Consider the following 21569-nt stretch of genomic DNA (forward strand, 5'->3'; position numbering starts at 1 on the left):
CAAATCTTGCCAAAATCATCTGCTGTTGACTGCAAAGAATAATTGCTTGTTCATTGTGCCCTTACATCAGGAATGGTTTTAATGCATCTTGTATTTCTGGTCATTTATCAGAGGTTGACATTCTCCCCACATTCTTCGCATCTATCTCACCATGAGACAAGAGAGTGAGACTTGAGCTTATTGCCACAAGCGAGCTGTCTGAGAGAAGCAAAATCAATTTAACACATTCGTTGGGCTCCAACATGCCACTTTATACAAATCACCCAAAATATGTACCAAGGCAGTGTGACTGCTATGCCCCCATTAAAATTACAGGAAGCCTTGAATGGTAAAATTCATGAAGAGCACTAAGCAAACAATTTACAGTCACATAATGTGTCAATTGTATCAATAGAAAAACTCAAACATATATCTAGTTGCTTAGTCCCTAAGGATTGATTCATTTACTGCCATCAAATCCAATAAAATAGTTACAAGATTTCATGTAAATGCATAAAATTAAATGTTCTGTAAGCACATAATGGTTAACATTCCTAGTGCAAACCCTATCCTAGTAATGGTGAGCAACGTAATGCATAGATGTAGTGTTATAACTTATGGATGAAAGACGATAGTATCTCTAGGGTTGTTGTGATCCAACTGTAGAAAAACTTAGATTCTTCCTACAGTATAGCTGTTATAAGATTTCCATAACTCTCTGAGTCTTCAAGATAGAGTGCCATTAAAGTGCCTTCATTTTGTGGAGTCTTTCCTTATTCTTAACTGATTTTTCAATGATTGTGAAGTCTTTCACTGACTTGACCCCATAACTCCTAAAAATATATGCTTGATTGGTTGACATTTTCAAGCATAAAGAAAAACTGTAATGCCCAGAATATTTCTAACTCGAGTTATGACACCAATTCATTTACAGTTAGCAAATGGGTCAGTAGGACACCAGTTTCATGGCCTTTCGAAATCAAGACAGTCAAGATTATACTGTGAATCATAGTTGCACAGTACAGTTGTTTGTAACAAAGATAAATGTGTGACTATTAAATCTATCAATGGATAGGAGACACAGAATAAGAGTCTTACTTGAGAGAACGTGTATGGCATCTCGTACGTCCAAGTTAACCTCGGCAGGCTTTTCCAGTGCTGGCAGCTGACAAAAAATTCCATCTCTTCCTAATTAAAATTCTGGCTGTCTTCTTACATGGCCCGTATTCAGAGGTGCTCTAGAGTTACTATTTTTGGAAGGAGTAATACTTTATTTGAAGAATAACATACGGTAATTTAAAAACTCATTGGCTTGATATATGGATGTGTAACTTGTAAAAAATTCAACAAGATGTTATTTTTTTGTAGTGTTGAGAATATAAACTTTAGCCCTAGCAAAATATCTTTAGGTTAGGACAATAACATTGTAAATGAATACGTGAGAACCATGATATAGGTGATATGCTTGGTAGAATGAAAACATATACTTCAGAGTTTATAATCATAAAAGCCACTGCTACAGCTAACAAGGTACTTCAATAGAGAATGCACAAATTGTGCAAGTCTTAGTGCTATCTACTATGGACAATATGAATTGTCACGGAGATAATGGTAAAATAGCCAGTAAAATTCGGGAAACTGATTATTTTTAAGGCGTTTTCCAGGATTATATTAATTTATTAATATGAGCCTAAAAACTACCAGGCAGGTAATTCCTAACTATCTGTTCTATCCGGCGCTGCTTCAGACCAGTCATTGACTGCTTCTGCCGATGATCCAGCTGCTGCATGTCAACAGAGCAGCTTTGTTTCATCCGGGCTGCTCTGTTGACGGGGTGTGAATGCTGGCATCATACTGATCAACAGCCGGCTTCCCACAATTAGGCAGCGGTGAGTCGGCTGTCAGTCAGACCAGAAAAGGACACAACCCACTGTTCTGCGGACTTGATGTCGGTAGAAGCTGCAGAATCACCGGCAGGAGTGGTCTGTAACTCCTCTGTGCCAGCAGAGATCGTAGAAGGGCAGAAAAGGCAGATAGGTAACAGCTAACTGCCTTTTAATTCTTAGGACCATAGTAAAAAAATAATATCATCCTGGATAACCTTTAAGCAAGAGAAAGATAGTTGCGACTGAGGACTTGGTACATGAATCTATCACAATGCCCTCTTTCTCAACAAAAGTCGCTAAAACTGTTGAAAGAACAATCTTTTCACCTATCCAAAGTATAGAGAATGTAAAAAAATGAGTCCGCAGCACTAGGTTGTCAAAATATTTTTTGCTATAGTGTTCACTTATCCCAATGAACACCACTGAATTATTATTATTATTATTATTATTATAGCGCCATTTATTCCATGGCGCTTTACATGTGAGCTGAATGCAACAGTTTCAATTCTATGTATAACTGAGGTTACAAATGAAGTAAAGAAAAATGATTTCTTGATCACAATGGCACTAGCATCAATATATGCATAAAAATGTTTTAATCTGCATAATATAAGAATTGCACATTTTTGGCAACATGGGATGTGATTTGGCAAGCTTCTTCCTATGCAGTCTTAATTTTGGATGAGATATAAATTATTTTTTTTCATACACACATTTTTAGAATTGTTCAAAGAAAATCTCAATTTTTTATAGTCTGCAGAACACTGAAAACTCTGGGGATTCCAATGGAACTTTCTGTATAATTTGGTACCTAGGTGTTTGATAAACCATAATTCTTCATAGCAAAATTTCATAACATGTTTGTGTGGACACACGAGGGTCAGTGGTTGCTCTCGTCTGCAGGACTGGCTGTCTGTAGAAAGGCCTTGTGGACCAGGGCTTATCCCATTGGATGCTCGTACACCTTTCCCATGGGCAGAATACTACTTAGATAACACAGGGTAAGGGTAACACAGTGTGACAATACTTTATTGAACCAACAACAGACAATAACATATGGTACAGTCCCAGCAAGTACATAAGATAGTGCAAATGACAAATTCTCACCCTTCCACTGGCTCGCCAGAAATGAGAACATCTGCGACTTTGGGGCTTCCGGTGCTAACCACCCCAGTCAGTAGCACCCTGCACTTGGCAGGCATCCACAGAGAGGAGGTATCGGCAAGCTTAGGAAGCTGACAGTCCATTGAGATACATGGCCATGTGACCTGATTGTCCAAACCTGGATTCTCCATACATCTTCATGGGTTTAGTGATAGGCAATGGATCAAATCTGTATTCTTAAGTTTGGAGCCCTGTTTGGTTACTGTCCTGTAGAGCCTTCCTGCAGAAGGAAAGAAGTCCCTTTTTACACCTACAGCTGTCCTACAGGACATCCACAGATTTGGGGGGGGAAGTGGGAGGAAGTCGTTTCTTAATATTCCAGTGTTCAATTAACCTGCATATTTTGACCTTCAATATTTGAGTAACAACAAGCTGCATGGACTGATACAATAGGAACTAACCAAAATAACGAACATCGATTGTTCAATTAACCTAGCAATGTTGCTACTATCAATGGTTACTTTTTCTATTTCAGTTAGAAAATTACATCCAGGATAATGTCAAAAGTGAGATGCCAGCTTCCCATCTACTAGCTGACCAGAATCAAACAAGCACTGTGTTGGAAACTGGAGCAAATGTAATAAGCCAAAGAGCAGAACAAGCACGCAAGCTTACTGAAGTTGAGACCCAGGTATGTAATACTGTCAGACACTAAGGCCAGGTTCCCATTCATAGGACCATCTGTTTTTCTTTCCCTCTGTTGTGACAGTGAAACTCCAAAGAGAAACATCAGATGTTGCACCAGGCCCTTCATAGACCCAGTTCAGAAAATTCTATACGCTTTGTGATCCGGCTCACAATTTCTACTTCTGAACTTGTGAGCTGCTGTTTCAAGATTAGTTGTCATCAGATGAGGTCCAAAACACCTTAGGCTACGTCCCCACAGTCAGTAATTGGCAGCGTTTGGACGCAGCATATGTTTGCTGCGTCCAAAGTGCTGCCGGCTATTGAACGCAGGTGATTCTGCATGTGTTCATTGAACCGTGCGGAATCACCGCGTCCAATACATTGAACGGGTGATATTTATCTTGCGGAGGCTGAGCGTCTCTGCAAGATAAATAGACATGCTGCGGTCTGTAAAGACGCGCCGCAAGTCCGTCTCCGCAGGGAAGCCGCGGGTGCCGGTGCTCACATAGACATGAGATTTTTTAAAGTCCCTTCCACTATGCTGTAACATCTCGACACTGCGGGTTGGACAACTGTGGATGTAAACAGCGTTTACTGACCGTGGGAACATACCCTTATGCATATAGTCCAGATATATGAAATCTGCCCTAACTGTTCCAGTACATGTAACTGTATGCATTATGTAAATCTGCATGAGTAGTGACACTCAATAATTCATAAGTTCTAAAATCTTGCTTGAGTAGAACAATAAGGCTTATCATAGATGACCCAATGCTCATGGCATCAGTGTCATATTACATTATTTTCCTTAAAACTTTCTACAGTTGATATTACTGTAAGTTATATACTTCTTAGTAAAAATGTGATAATCTAGAATGTTTGATAAACCCATGAAGTCTCATAATTAGTGTTGAGCGATACCTTCCGATACTCAAAGGTATCGGTATCGGATGGGATGGGCTGATATCCAAAAAAATATCGGATATCGCCGATACCCGATACCAATGCAAGTCAATGGGACACAAGTATCGGAAGCTATCCTGGATGGTTCCCAGGATCTGAAGGAGAGGAAACTCTCCTTCAGGCCCTGGGATCCATATTCATGTAAAAGATAAAGAATTAAAGTAAAAAATATGGATATACTCACCCCTCCGGCGGCCCCTGGACCTTACCGATGTAACCGGCAGCCTCCGTTCCTAAGAATGAGGAGTTTAGGACCTTCGATGACGTCGCGGCTTGTGATTGGCTGCGTGACCGCTCATGTGACCGCTCACGCGACCAATCACAAGACGCGACGTCATCGCAGGTCCTAAACTCCTCATTCTTAGGAACGGAGGCTGCCGGTTACATCGGTAAGGTCCAGGGGCCGCCGGAGGGGTGAGTATATCCATATTTTTTATTTTAATTCTTTATTTTTTACATGAATATGGATCCCAGGGCCTGAAGGAGAGTCTCCTCTCCTCCAGACCCTGGGAACCATACACTGGGAACTTCCGATTCCGATTTCCGATATCACAAAAATATCGGAACTCGGTATCGGAATTCCGATACAGCAAATATCGGCCGATACCCGATACTTGCGGTATCGGAATGCTCAACACTACTCATAATACATTTTTATTTTACCTTCATACCTGCTCATTGTTTTACACTTAAATGTGATGAGTATGAAGGTCAGGTCATCTGATGCAGTACTCTGTTACACTTTTTCTTCCTCAAATATATGTTACATAATCTAAATGTACTTTAGTTTCCATATTGAATGATCTTTTTTTTACATGTTCAAAGACAATAAGGGGCTGTTTTTTTGTTAAACTGAGCTATTCTTGCTATATTATTCTTTGCTAAAACTAGTCTACAACTGCTACGACTAGCACCTTACTTTGTCATATCATGAGAAATGAAGTTCGAAATATCAACTTTTACTTTTTTTGTGTGTACCTTGAAAATGAAATTTTCTTTATTGTGATTACATATTGTTTTCATCTAAATTTCACTGAAATTCTAGATGATAACAGTTAAAAAGGGATGAGCGAGCACTAAAATGCTTGTATTCTCGTTACTCGAACCAAGCAATTCCTAATGCTAAGATGCTTGTTTCGAGTAACGAGTATAATGGGAGTCAAAGGAAAATCTGAGCATTTTCCAGCAGACCCTACAAGGAGATCTGAGGGGCAGTGAAAATGTTGAAATGAATGAAAAAAGTGTTGAATGGAAAGAAACCAGCATTGGGGAAGACTCCTGGAAGCATTTATGACTCCCAGATTGCTGCTGAGAACAATAGTGTCACACTTTTACTCCACTTTAAGGACTGACAATAAAACACAATGAGAAATTGGAGTTTACAGTAAACTATAATAACTTGTATATAAGGCAATATTTAAAATGATATAAAAAAACAATATTTAAGTAAGCCAACATTTATTTTTTTGATTAATTTTTATTTATTTTATTACAACATTGGAAATTTAAGTGTAAATTATGTAGGAAGCAAGAACTACCAAAAATAAGGGACTCAGGTACACCCTGTATTAGACATAAAGGAGGGCCTTATACACATTCTGTTCAAATTGTGATTTAGTGATACCCCTAGACTCATAAAACCTATAAACTAAGTGCAAAGCCTGGCAAAAATTACAAGCGGTTTCAACCATAACCGTTGAAGGTACCAACTGTAGTGCCTTATTCAAATATTGTGAATGAAGTGTAATTGTAGCACGCCTGCACTCATAAAAGCTCTGCATATAATGCTAAACCAATCAGAAATTACAAGTAGGGTCATCTATACACCCTTGATGGCACCAAGGGGAGTGCCTCATAAAAAATTAACAAAGAGTAATTATGGCCCTTCTATACTCATAAAGACTTTGCACAAAGTGCAAAGCCAGGAAAAAAATATGAGGAGGGTCATCTGGTCATCCATAGACCCTTGAATGCAACAACTGGCAGGCCTCATTCAAATATTGAAGTTTAAAAACACTTTATGTACTGCTGTCATCTGGCAGTGTGGAAAAGATGGGGCTAATCCAGGCTTTGTTCATTTTTATCAGAGTGAGCCTGTCAGCATTTTCTGTTGACAGATGGAAGCGCCTGTCTGTTATGACCCCCCGGCGGCACTAAAAACCCACTCAGACAAGATGCTAGCAGCAAGACAGCAAAACACCTCCAAGGCATGTATGGCCAGCTGGTGCCTGACGCCCAGCTTTCAGACCGAATAGTTGAAGGTCCCAGAGGAATTTGGGAGTACGCTGTTTTTTTGGCCAGGTATTGCCTGACCATCTTTAAAAACATTTCCCTTCCTTGTCTAAAATACCCGTTCATCAGGACCTAGACACTGGGAGTGTGTCATGAAATTAGTCAAGGTATTTGACAGTATGCTCCTGACTTCTGCTCTTACCAGGTGTGTGTCTCCCTCACCTCTCCTCTTTGATTGGGCAAGGAAGCTTGCCCCCTGCCTCTAGCGTTGCCTGATGGGACTTTTTTCAACATATTTTCCACAATGGCCTTCTGGTATAACACCAATTTAGTAGACCTCTCTGCTTCAGGAAGGAGAGATGCAAGGTTTTCTTTGTCGCATGGGTGTAACAGGGTAAACAACAAGTACTCTTTTTTTGGCCAAGATGAATGTAAAGTGAGGGTCACTGGAAAGGCAGTGGTACATAAATTCGGCCATATGTGCCAATCTCCCAACAGCCAACACTTCCGTGTCTCCACCATGATGACTACTCACCATCTCCTCCTCCTTCTCTTCCTCCTCATTTTCCTTCTTCTTGTCTACAAGCTGAAATGGCAACAATATCATGGTAAGCAGTCTGAGAATGTGCCCGTTTAGTGCTTGGGCCTGTGGGTTGGTGGATGGGAACTTTCTTTTTCATGCCAATGCCTTGGGTAAGGACAGCTGAATGCTGTGCTGGAACAAGTTTTTGTCAGTGCTTGATGATGGTGCCTCAGAATGAGGAAGGTCAGGTGCAGAGCGGGAGACATCTGTGCCAGTGTCATGGACAGGGAATTGGGAAGCACCTAGTACAGGGGAACAGGCAGTGGTCTCACCAGGTGTCACAAATCATGGACCCAGGCGTTCAGCCCATTGAGTCGGGTGCTTTGATGACATGTGCCTGATCATGCTGGTGGTGGTTAGGCGCTTAGTGACCATGCCCCTGCTGATCTTCACATGGCACAAGTTGCAAATTACCATTTTTTGTCTCAGAACTCTCTTTAAAGAAGTCTCAGACTGGGGAACACCTAACTCTTTGATGGAGAAATTCACGAGTGTCGGTGCTCTGCATAACAGTTGCCTGCCTTCTGCCTCTAGTCACCCCACTTCCTTTTCATGCCTGTTTCGGTTTTGCCATTTCCTCCCCCTTCAGTGCTTTCCTTGCTATGCATGACATCTTCCCAGACTGGGTCACTGACTTCATCATACACAGCACCCTGGTCCTCCTGATTTGGTGACTTAACAGCAATCTGTCCTTTTATAACCTCTGATAAGGTAATGCGGACAGCCAATCACTATAATGCTACTACCAAGATGACTACAGCATTATTGTAACTCGTAGGCAATCCCCGCATGTTCATTGACTGTGTAACAGGAACCAAACATGGGTGGCAGGGATTCGAGCTTCAAACTGGGAACCAGCTAATGCTCAATGAGTGCGGAGCACATATGAACACCCAGATACTCGAGTGATATCTGAGTATCACCGAGAACATTCACTTATCCCTACAGTTACACATTAACTACAAATGAATTAGAGATGAGTGAATCAATTTGATGCAAATCTAATTCATATACATTTTTAGGAATTCACTTAAAACAGTAAATTCAAACAATTTGCGAATTGCTTCAAGTGAGACCTGCAACCATTTTACACACAACAGAAGATAACATCAGAAAGAGAAGTGTAATAATTATAGGGGATAACTCAGGAGACTCTTTGCGTGGAACAAGACAACTACAGGACACAGTTATATAAGTGGTAAAGTCTATATTATCACACGGTGATTCAAACAGGTGCAGAGAGAAACTCAAGTCCACAACACTTGGTGTAAATAATAAATGCAGCTTAGCAGTCTATAGGAAACTTCAGAGGAAAATGCAATCAAGCAGAAAGTCTATGAAGCACAGTTATTCTTGAGGATACTTGACACGAATAAATCCTTGTCTTAGTCCAAACACAGATAGATATGCTTATAAGGCAGTTCAAATCATATCTTAGCTCAACCAGGGAGGCCTGGCTAATAGTCTCAGGTTTTTGCAGAGCAGAAACAGCTTACATGTCCAGCAAATGCAGATGGAAGTAAACACGAGCAGCAGATGAAGGAGGATTACTGGAACTGGTGTATGCAGCAGGAACTCAGAGCAGGGTAGCAGGATAACCCCACAGGTTCACAGGAGCAGGTATATAGCCAGGGAGTCACCAGACGTCAGGAGCTGGATGCAAGGCAGAATACTCTAGCACAGACTGAAGGCTGGGGTGGAGTTTTATAGCAGGAAGACACTGCACATGAGACCAAAGACGCCATCTTGGAAAAGGGCAGTAATGCACAAAAAGGTAATATAAAATGTTCAGAGTCCTGACAAGAAGAAACACATGACCTAAAGTGGGCCTCTTCATAATCACACTGCATCTACCACGTTACTTGGTTTAGCTGATCCAATCAGAAAATACTACCATAGCCTGTATAAAAGCAGACGCAGGAAATACAGCATCCATTTGTTTGTGAATCTGGATATTGAAAGTATCTCACAGCTCACAGCTTGGCAAATGAGATAAGAAAATAAAACTGTAAAACACTGAAAAAACTGTACAGATAGCATGTGTGACAGCACAACAGAAGAAGATTAGTGTGTGAAGAAAAGAAAATAGTGTGTGTAGACAAGGGGGACAGTGGGCGTCCAGGTCCGCTAGCCGAAACAGCATGGACCAGAGATCGTCCTGTTCTCCCTTTAAAGTGGGCATAACGCTACTCAGACAACACAGGGTGAGGGTAAAACAGTGACAATGCTTTAATGAACCACAAAACAGGCAGATAACACATAGTACAGTCCCAGCAAAATACCACAAGATGGAGCATATTGCAGCGTCTCACTCTTCCGCTGACTTCCCGGGATAATGGCAGCTGTTAAGTCAGAGCTCCTAGGGTCAGCTATCCCATCTATGGCATGCACATAGAGAGGAGATATTGACAAGCATAGGGAGATGACAAGATGACAGTCCATTCAGGTACAAGGCCAGATGACCCAAGGGTCACAACCTGGCTTCTCCGATCATCTCCATGGAGCCAGGCCACCGGCGGGTCCCAATCCTGGCTTTCTCCAAACGTATGCATGGTTTAGCGATGGTCAATGGAACAGATCTGTATTCTTCCAACCAAAGTACCCTAGGATGTTTCCTGTAGAATGATAGATCCGTGTCCCTCGTGATGGGGCCACGATATATTGGCAGCAGTTCTGTACGGTCCCCTGGATGTTTGGATGTCTTGACAGAATCTCTGGCTGTCTCTCAATCTCTCTCAGTCTATACCAAGGCATGTATCCTGCTTTTATACTTAACAAGTGTCCTTCAGTCCAGCATCACAGATAAGGGGAAGAATAGTGATGACCAAGTCGCCTTGTTTGATTATGTAATCTATTTGCATTGATTTTCCTACTATGTTTTAAAAATCAGCAAACTACCTAGGTTGCCCAATACATAATTAGCATATCACTAATCATTATGGATAAGAGCACACTATGTTATATCAAATATCAGCTTACAAGTCAACATTACAGGCTTACACAAACAAAAATCTGTTTTCTTGACCAGCCAGAAAAAAATGCTTAAATTCAAAAGCCAACATACAGATAACAGTCTATTCTTCTTGGTTTGCTAAAAATAGACATCTGGTTAATTAAGATGCAATGCTGTGTCTCCACATAGTGTATGACACATTTTCAGGGCATTTTCAGGGCAAATGAATGCTTTGAAGTACTTTTCACTGCAAAATTAATTTATTGTGAAATTTTGTTGAAATTGCTAAACTTTTAACCCCTTCATGACCAGAGGTATTTTCGTTTTTGCATTTTAATTTTTTGCTCCCCTTCTTCTTAAAGCCGTAACTTTTTTATTTTGTTTGTTTTGTTTTTTTGCGGGACGAGTTGTACTTTTGAACGACACCATTGGTTTTAACATATCTTGTACTGGAAAATGGGAAAAACATTCCAAGTCGTGTGAAATTGCAAAAAAAGTGCAATTCCACAATTGTTTTTTGGCTTGCTTTTTTACTATGTTCACTAAATGCTAAAACTGACCTTCCATTATGATTCACCAGGTCATTATGAGTTCAGAGATACCAAACATGTCTAGGTTCTTTTTTATCTAAGAGGTGAAAAAAAATTCCAAAGTTTGTTAAAAAAAAAATTACTCCATTTTCCGATACCCATAGCGTCTCCAATTTTCATGATCTCGGGTTGGGTGAGGGCTTGTTTTTGCAGGCCGAGCTGACTTTTTAAAGATATTATTTTGGTGCAGATACGATCTTTTGATCATGCGTTATTGCATTTTATTGCAATGTTGCAGCGACCAAAAAAACCCATAATTCTTGCGTTTTGACTTTTTTCCTTGTTAAGCAGTTTAGTGATAGGGTTAATTCTATTTAGATTGTTAGATCGAGTGATTCTGAAAGTGGCAATACCAAATATGTGTATGTTTGGTCTTTTTATTGTTTTATTTTGAATGGGGCAGAAGAGGGTGATTTAAACTTATATATTTTTTTATTTTTTGAATATTTTTAAAAACATTTTTTTTTTTACTTTTGGCATGGTGCAATAGTCTCCATGGGAGACTAGAAGCTGCCATAACCCGATCACCTCTGCTGCATACAGGCGATGATCAGACTGCCTGTATGTAGCAGAATTACTGACTTGCTATGAGTGCTGACCACCGGGCAGCGATCATAGCAATCCGGTAGTGACAACCCTAGAGGTCTGCTGGAAACCTCTGGTTGTCATGCCAACCCATTGACGACTCGCGGTCATGTGACACAGTCGCCAATGGGCAGAATTTATGGCGCACTTGCCAGATGCGCATGCTAAATGCCGCTGTCAGAGTTTGACAGCCACATCTAATGGGTTACCAGCCGCGGGTGGTTCACGATTCCATCCACCCTGTTCAAGACAGCTGACATGTGCCGGAAAAGATGTGGGCTTACCGGCGGAGCCCACATCAAAGGGAGGGTGTCCGACATCGACATATTATTATGCCCGATGTCGAAAAGGGGTTAAAAAATGTGCTCAACTTTAATAGACATCAAAGAAATTTGTAGGATTAGGCCGGTGTCACACTTGCAACTGCAATGCGAGAAACTCGCGCTAGTCTCTCAACTCAATATTCGGCACTTCCACCGGCAGTTCAGATCGAAGTGTTCAGCTGCATAGAAATACATGCAGCCGCATACTCCGGTCCCAAGTGCCGGTGGCAGTGCCGGGTATTGAGGCGAGAGACTCGCATGAGTTGCAGTTACAAGTGTGACACCGGCCTAACAAGAAACATTCTGTCATGTATTTCCAATGTGCAGGTATACATATATGTGAATGTTACCAGCATTTCTATGTTATCCCAGATATTCTCAAAGTTTTCAACACATGGCTCTTGTCCTGGTTCCAGCTATCTATCACAGTTTTTTCAGGTCACTGTTTCTATTGAACAGCTTGGGTCATCCATCATACTGCAGTCCCTCGAACTGCATCCCTAGGCTCTATTGCTTCTCTATTCCCTATGCATACACCTGTCCTAGCATGCCTTCACTTTGCCTTTTCTTCTTGTTTTCTATTACTACTTTATAGACATTGTTTACCTTTATCTATAGTCATGAGAGTCTGGTTACATTCAGAACATTTTTATTTAATCCTAACATTAACATACGTCCGTCTTGTATACTATGTCTGCACTTCACTTATTCAGCTTTCCCTGCTTTTTAGTACTTACTACGTTGTCTGTTGTAAATTTGGAGATATTCTTATCATTCAAAATGAAACCTTCGGCATTGAATCAACCAATTTTCAACTTCAACACAGCTGTAGTATAGTGCTGCTTAATGTAATTTTTTCATTAAAGCAACATTTTTTATTGCACTGGATTTTGTAGTCAATATATGTCAGTTTGCTGGAAATATACAGAACAATGTTTAATGTAGGAGACATGGAAACTGTTGTGAAGAGGCGACATTTTAAATATGAAATATCTTTTTTTTCTAGTAAATATCTGTGTCAAAGAACATATTGTCACTGATAAATCAATAACATATATTGGGTCTTATTCTTGCTATTAGTTATCACTAGAATCAACTTGGAATCTAGTTTTGGGCTCCACATTTTCAAAATGATATAGGGAAGTTAGAGTCAGTTCAAAGGTGAGCAACTAGATTATTACATGGGATGGAAGACCTCTGAGATGGAAGGAGAGGCTGGAAAAGTTGTGCTTGGTCCTAGATAAAAGACTCCTCAAAAGTGATCTCATTATTTATGCATATAAAAACCTGTGTAATCAATACAAAGGACAGGCACATGATATATTCCTCCCAAGAACCTTACAAAGGACCAGGGGACATTCACTGCGTGTGGAGATAAGGCGATTCCAGCATCTAAATAGGAAAGAGTTCTTTCCAGTTAGAGCAGTCAGACTATGGAATGTCCTACGACAAGAGGTAGCAAAGGCAGACACCACATCAGCATGTTAAAAAGGGGGCTAGATGCTTTTCCCACCACATCAAATGGCATTGTGGGTTATAAATAATCTGGTATTATGAGTTACTGCAGACAAATCCTTATTAAGTAGAATCTCTTGTTGGTCTAAGCTGACAGCAGTTAGTGGAAATTGAGAATGTTTTGCACTGGACAACCAGTCAAGATCATTGATATGTATTGCTCACTAAAAAGAAGCTGAATATCTGATTAAAATATTTTGTGCTATTTTTTTTCCACTCCTTGGCCAAGATATTGGCTTTTGCAGTTTCCCCTTCAATCCAGGGGGCACAAACAGATTCCTCTCTCGGGTCGTTTACCTTTAACCTTCTATGATGCTGCCTAATTGTAACAAAACAATTGTCATAGAAATGTAAGAAAAAGAAAATGCTCACAGAGAAGGTTAAAACAGTTATTACAGTCCTGGGAGAAAATGAGAGCTACATTATTGAGTGCTGGTGCAGTAAAGAACTCATGGGAGCAACGTTTGTCACATACAATGCTCTGGACCTACAAATTTTCAGAGAATAAAGAAGGTGATTGTATAATACCAAAGAAATGTGGCAAAGACTGCTCCACAATGATTCCGGCTGCTCCAGGCACTGCAGCTGTCCCGAGGTCTATATAGTAGTTATTCATGGTAACCAGGAGATCTCTAGGAGAGCCAAACCAGCTGGTGACTTTTCCCCCAAAGTTTGATGTCTAGATAAAAGGATTTTTACCTCATTGAGTCATTGTTGATTGTTCTTCCCTCTGTGCCCAATTTTTGTGTTCTATTCTCCAAATCTTTCAAGAAAATATGATTGGCCCTTGGTTTAAGTGCCATTTATTTAGTATATCTATGGTGACGACTTGCAAAGAGGATACAGTTCTGTACATAAAACAATCTTGATTTTAATTACGTTTATTTATGTGTCTAAATAACAGGTCCTTAACCAGACAAATAGACTAGAAATCCAATTACTAGAAAATTCCATCTCCACCAACAAAGTAGAGAAAGCATTGCTATTACAGAGTCATGAAATCAGTAACTTACGTGAAAAGAACAGGTAAGAATCTATGGTCACAATATTATATTTATTATGTAAGTATGAAATATATATCTTTTAATTACAAACAACTTTACAATTTACCTCTTATTACATTTTAGTTTTATAATTATAATCAATGTCTAGGGTTATGAATTTGAACGCTTCTCTCTGTTTTCTATGGTTGGCGTCTCTTTTCGATGACCCACAGCAGATACACCTTTTCTTTGGGTGTTTTAGGCTACTTTCACACTAGCGTCGGGCTCGGGCCGACATTCCTGACGCTAGCGTTGTCTCCGCCGCACAACGGGGGCAGTGGATGCATTTTTCCAGCGCATCCGCTGCCCCATTGTGAGGTGCGGGGAGGTGGGGGCGAACCGTTACATGTAGCGTTTTTTGCTCCCGACGGTCCGCCACTGCACGACACATCCGTCGCACGACGGGTGCGACGTGTGGCAATCCGTCACAATGCGTTGCTTCATGTTAATCAATGGTGAAAAAACGCATCCTGCAAACACTTTTGCAGGATGCGTTTTTTCGGCAAAACGACGCATTGTGACGGAATGCAGTTAACGCTAGTGTGAAAGTAGCCTTAGTTCTATTATCTATTTTCCTGTCAGTTTTGGGTAACAGATGTTTTTTGTTTACTCTGAATGTCTGCCTTATCACCTTTCGGGTGCAGCTTTACATACCTTCCCTTGCTAGTGTTTCCTGCTGGTGATAGTCTTTGTTGAATTCATTCAGTTTGCTGTAATTTAAATTGGTTGGAGTTGTTTCTTGTGTGATTCCTTTATTCCTTAGGGAATTGCTACTCTAGCGATACTAGGAGCTGCTAAGGACGTACAGGGCAAGACACCATCGGGGGGGGCACCATGGTGCTATCTTAGGGTGCCAATATTTGCAGTCAGGCAGGGACAGACCAGGGTCAGAGAATGGCTTTTCCTAGTCTGAAAGGGGTCCTGTCAGGTTCAGGTATTTGTCTCCCTGGTTTGTACGCAACCTGTGTGAATGTGCTTTAGCAGTCATAACGCTTTGTTACTGGATACTCTTGCAGTCTATCGGAGGTGGTGGGTCTCCTGTATAAGGAGAGCAGCACTTACAAGCCCTGTGCTATACCACTTGCAATTATTGCTCTCAAGTTGGACAAATCACTGAATATGGACAGCTTCAGTCCCCCATCACTCCTCTGATGCTGCAGAGGCAAAGCCAACTCTGCTTTCAGCATGGGACATTGTGCAGTTCAGGCCAGTGGTGCAGCCATGCCGCTGATCCAAACTGTCAAGCATTAGGAGGAACACCATCCCCAGTATGCAGAAAACTGGGATATAGGATATTGTTTTGCTCCTGAAGATAGTAGATGAGACACCTATGTAGTATTTTTGACAAAAATCATATACTATAATGACATCAGTCAAGGATGGACAATAAATTATGGTCTAATTATTACCTTAATAATTCTATTTTGTTATGTAATGTATATCCACATTAAAAACGGCCTACTGCCTCTACCCCATACATATTTCACCATTGTTTGTAGATACAGGTGCTTCTCACAAAACTAGAATATCATCAAAAAGTTAATTTATTTCAGTTCTTCAATACAAAAAGTGAAACTCATATATTAGATAGAGACATTAAAAACAGATACACTAGACCTCAAGCAGCTTGGATTGTATGCATCTCCACTCTTCCTCCAGACTCTGGGACCTTGATTTCCAAGATCTAGTGTGAAGTTTCCACAATCAGTGATGGTTTGGGGAGCCATGTTATCTGCTGGTGTAGATCCACTGTGTTTTATCAAGACCAAAGTCAGCGCAGCCATCTACCAGGAAATTTTAGAACACTTCATGCTTCCCTCTGCCGACAAGCTTTTTGGAGAGGGAAATTTCATTCTCTAGCATGACTTGGCACCTGTCCACACTGCCAAAAGTATCAATACTTGGTTTAAAAGCAACAGAATCATTGTGCTTGAATGGCCAGCAAACTCGCCTGACCTTAACCCCATAGAGAATATGTGGGGTATTGTCAAGAGGAAGTTGAAAGACACAAGACCCAACAATGCAGACAAGCTGAAGGCTGCTATCAAAGCAACCTGGGCTTCCATAACACATCAGCAGTGCCACAGGCTGATTGCCTCCATGCCACGCTACATAAATGCAGAAATTGATGCAAAAGGAACCCCTACCAAGTATTGAGTGCACTTACTGAACATTCATTTTAGTAGGCCAACATTTCAGATTTTAAAATCATTTTTTCAAGCTGGTGTTATAAAATACTCTAATTTACTGAGATAATGACTTTTGGGTTTTCATTGGCTGTAAGCCATAATCATCAACATTAACAGAAATAAACACTTGAAATAGAGCACTCTGTTTGTAATGACTCTATATAATATATGCGTTTCACTTTTTGTATGGAAGAACTGAAATAAATTACCTTGTTGATGATATTCTAATTTTGTGAGAAGCACCTGTACATCAGAAGAAACTGTTCACATTATACTTTTCAATCTATTCAAGAATAAAGAACAATTTTAATGGTTATTATTAGAGATGAGCGAACTTGTTCGGAAAGCGTTCTCCTATCTCAAATTCGGCACGAACGTAGCACATTCAGATTCGTGTTTGGATTCCCAAGCTTTTTCCTTAAAAACCAGCAAAATTCATCCAAAGTTCGGTAAATTATCGATTTCACTAAGGGCTCTTTCAGACATCAGTGTTTCCGGTAACAGCACAGGCCGCATAACATCATACACACGTGCACCATGATGACACATGGATGACATCTGTGTGTCATCAGTGTGATACGTACCGGTGCCTGGGAATCAGTTGTACTGTTTACACTATTGCCCGGTGCTGGGTGCCGAAGACAGCTTTCATCATTCTTTCCTGCTCATGCTGTGATCAGCACTAGCAGGGGACAATGTTGAGAGTTATATTCAACTGTTAAAACTGAGACCTGGTGGTGGCTGATGGGACTACTACTCCCATCAGTCTACGCCTGCTGCCAATAATAACAGTGAGAGCAGGTGGAGGCTGATGAGAGTATTCATCAGTCACTGCCTGCGCTATAATTAAATACATTTTTTTTAAATGATGTGGGGTTTCCCTGTATTTTTGATAACCAGCCAGGCAAAATTGACAGCTGTGAGCAGCAACCCTCTGCTGTCAATTTGAGCAAGGCTGGTTATCAAGAGTAGAGGGGCCTACATGTTGTATTTTTTTATCATCTAAATAAATAATATAAAAAACCCGGCGTGGGGACCCCCCATTTTTGACTAACATCCAAGCTAAAGCAGACAGCTGGGGGCTGGTATTCTCAGGTTGGTAAGGGGTCATGGATATTGGCCCCCTCAGCCTAAAAATAACAGCCCGCAGCCACCTCGGAAAAGTCGCATCTATTAGATGCCTCTTCATTACTAATCCTACAGTTATATGGTAAATAAACACACTGAGAAAATAAGGTCCTTTCTTGAAATAGAAACAAAGCAAAGTTTTCTTTTTTTATTTAAAAATAACAAACATAGTTATACTCACCTAACGCCCATTCCATTGAAGCCCTCATCTCCTGTAATAAAATAAAAATAAATAACAACCATATCCCTTAGCTGTCTGTCCTTCTGTCCCACACCGTAATCCATGCCTCGGTGACTAACAGTGACGTTATCAAGGTTTCCACCAGTCACTGAAGCTGCGTTCCCAGACTGGCCCCTGAACTGCAGAGACCTCAGTGAGATCACCGCAAGCACAGTGAGAAATAGTAACAAAGTGCAGCGCTGATAACCAGCTTTGCTGACGCTGACAGCTGAGGGTTGCAGCCCACGGCTGTCAGTTTTGCCTGGCTAGTTATCAAAAATACAGGGGAACCCATGTCAATTTTTTAATATTATTTATTTATATTGCAATTGATATGCAATATAAATAAATATGATATTGTAAAGGGATGGGACTTCCTCCACAAAATTATTAAAGCTTATAGTTATCAAAGGAGGAACTCCCCCTTCACCTCTATTAAGGTCCGATATTAACGATTAATGCCGAACTTGACTACCACAATATCACACAATAAAAACCCACAATTAACTGCCCAGATTACCCAAATCACACATGCCATATCAGCCCTCCCAATCTATAGCTTGCTATTCCTAAGGCCTAAGAGGTTACAGATTATACTCAGCAATGTGGGTCCATCATCATTCCAGGAAGCAGGCAAAGCAAAAGAGACCAGAGTCACATGCTCTTGTCCCTTTTATGTGACCAGCTAAAAGAGGTGTGTCCAGCCCCAGGTGTGGGGAATGAGGTCACAAGTCTATTGTCCACTGGAAAGGTACATCCCCTCAATAACCTGTCTTACCAGCTCATGGCAGACCTACTTTGCAATACAGCAGGTTGGAGAAGGGGGCTTCTGGGAACACATGTGGGAGGATTATATCACTAAACACATCTCTATGTAAAGATAAAGATATACATTTTGGGGCACTTCCCTTCTGCATTCCCCCTGTTGTCGAGAACACGACAATGAAAATTAAGGGAAGTGTTGTGCTGGGATTTATTTGCCTACTCAACCCCAATTATAACTTGTGACAGTTTAGGATGGAATGAAGCATAATTCTGCACTTAGGCAACCTAGACATTATCCACACGACCATCAGCTCTTCCCTGCCGTTCACCATAACCCACATGTCTATCCACAGAGTACACCTTCTTCTTCTTTCTTGGTTCTTAATCAAAGTCTCATTGCTGTCAAATCAAAGTCTTTTGTTATCAAAGTCTTGTTGCTATGTCTTTTCTCCGTGGTCATATCGTTACCGGTCTTCAGCTGTAGGTCTATCCCAATGTCGTCTTAGTGGTTAGATACTGGAATGGCTTCACCCTTACAGTCCATAAGTCAGTCAACATCATCCTGTATGCACCAGGTACCCTGCCAGACTTCACATTACTCTCATATAGCTTGAATCAGCAGTATTTTGAGTATGTCTGCCATGATGAGACTGCTGGATGTCACAGGTTTTTTTTTTTGTTTTTTTTCTGGGCCTCGCGGACTCAGGCACTGGAAATGACTTGACTCAGGCACTTAAAATGTCTGGACTCAAGCACTGGAAATTACTTCCATCAGGCACTTCTCCTGTAGTCTTGATTGAAGATCGTTGATGAGGTTCCTCCATGAATAGATACGAAGATCTTTACTAGGCAGGTCAGAATATCTTGAGTAGGGAGTGATGTCAAAATACCTAAGTAGACTGCGGGAAAGAACACCGTCTAATTCTAACCGACATTAAATCCATCCCTTACGAAGTTCACCATTGCTAGGGTTAAAGTGGCAAATACCTTAGTTGAGGGGACCTGTCCCTAGAGAACCTTACTCTTTTTCCCCATTCACACCCCATTCACACAAAACACATGTTACAATTCCATAATGCAAATAGAGACTTAAGCTCTACTGGCTGTAAATGCATGGACACCTTCACATGAACACACTTACTGAGTATGTCCATGTGCAGGTAGTCCTGCACCTACACCTAAAGTGTCTATATGCACACATATGGAGTTACTACACAGTAACACAACAATGAATATAGTATTATTATTTATATACAATATATATTGGATTCGGGGTAAAGGACTGGATTTTTTTTATGTCCTTATCCCCCTTCTCCGGCTGAGTTAATGGTGCTCAGCCTGACTTCCGTGCAGTTGGTTGTCCAGTCTTTTGGTCCTCTTGCAGATCATAAACAGCCCAATATATATATAATAATGACCAGGAGGAAAATGACAGGAAAAAGTGGCATTGGGTTTTATTATCAGTCTCCTCCTCATGGCTGAAATCTGAGAGGAGATGTTTCAGCTTGGCACCAAATGTAAGAGGGGTGTTCTGGAGTCTCTCAGGGGCATCTTGGCAAAGGTCAAGTCATCTTCTCTGGAGCGATAGGTGCACTTCTACATAGATACCTAAAATGGGACAAAAGGGAACAATACGCTCTGGGAGATCTCTCAGTGCAGTTAATAACCATCCTGGTACAGGTTAACCTTCCTTATTTAATGCTTCCCTGTCCCACCAAACTCACTCACTCTTTATGCTTTTACTTCAGGGTGACCTCCCCCTGTTAACCTTTCTTGAGCTGCCCAGTAATTAGCTAATGCCTCAACTCTCCTAAGCCTCACAAAATGAATGCATTTTTCCTTTAGTAATATCCTAGTTACTGTATATACTCGAGTATAAGCTGACCCGAGTATAAGCCGAGACCCCTAATTTTGCAACAAAAAACTGGGAAAACTTAATGACTCGAGTATAAGCCTAGGGTGGAAAATGCAGCAGCTACCGGTAAATGTCAAAAATAAATATAGAATGCCAATAAAAGTAAAATTAATTGAGACATCAGTAGGTTAAGTGTTTTTGAATATCCTTATTGAATCAGGAGCCCCATATAATGCTCCATACAGTTCATGATGGGCCCCATAAGATGCTCCATACAAAATATGCCCCATATAATGCTCCATAAAATTTATGATGGGCCCCATAAGATGCTCCATATTAAAATATGCCCCATATAATGCTGCACAAATGTTGATTATGGCCCCATAAGATGCTCCATAGAGTATTATGCCCCATATAATGCTGCACAAATGCTGATTATGGCCCCATAAGATGCTCCATATAAAAATATGCCACATATAATGCTCCATACAGTTCATTATGGCCCCATAAGATGCTCCATATAACAATGTGCCACATATAATGCTCCATACAGTTCATTATGGCCCCATAAGATGCTCCACATAACAATATGCCACATATAATGCTCCATACAGTTCATTATGGCCTCATAAGATGCTCCACATAACAATGTGCCACATATAATTCTCCATACAGTTCATTATGGCCCCATAAGATGCTCCATATAACAATGTGCCACATATAATGCTCCATACAGTTCATTATGGCCTCATAAGATGCTCCATATAACAATGTGCCACATATAATGCTCCATACAGTTCTTTATGGCCCCATAAGATGCTCCATATAACAATGTGCCACATATAATGCAGCTGCTGCAATAAATAAAAAAATGACATACTCACCTCTCGTCCCTGCTCGCTGCTCCTCAGCGTCCCGTCTCTCTGCACTGACTGTTCAGGCAGAGGGCGGCGCGCACACTTATACATC

General features: G+C 40.8%; 1 protein-coding gene across 1 annotated transcript in view; it reads left to right on the forward strand.

The window, feature by feature from the left end:
• LOC143815979 (angiopoietin-2-like) overlaps positions 1-21569 on the forward strand; it is a 154243-nt gene that overhangs the window by 38754 nt on the left and 93920 nt on the right. Inside the window, exons 2-3 of the mRNA XM_077295832.1 lie at positions 3505-3660; positions 14305-14426. Coding sequence (XP_077151947.1) covers positions 3505-3660; positions 14305-14426 — 278 coding nt within the window. The remainder of the gene's footprint in view (positions 1-3504; positions 3661-14304; positions 14427-21569) is intronic.

This window comes from Ranitomeya variabilis, chromosome 3 (genome assembly GCF_051348905.1).
Source record: "Ranitomeya variabilis isolate aRanVar5 chromosome 3, aRanVar5.hap1, whole genome shotgun sequence".
NCBI classification, from domain to species: domain Eukaryota; kingdom Metazoa; phylum Chordata; class Amphibia; order Anura; family Dendrobatidae; genus Ranitomeya; species Ranitomeya variabilis.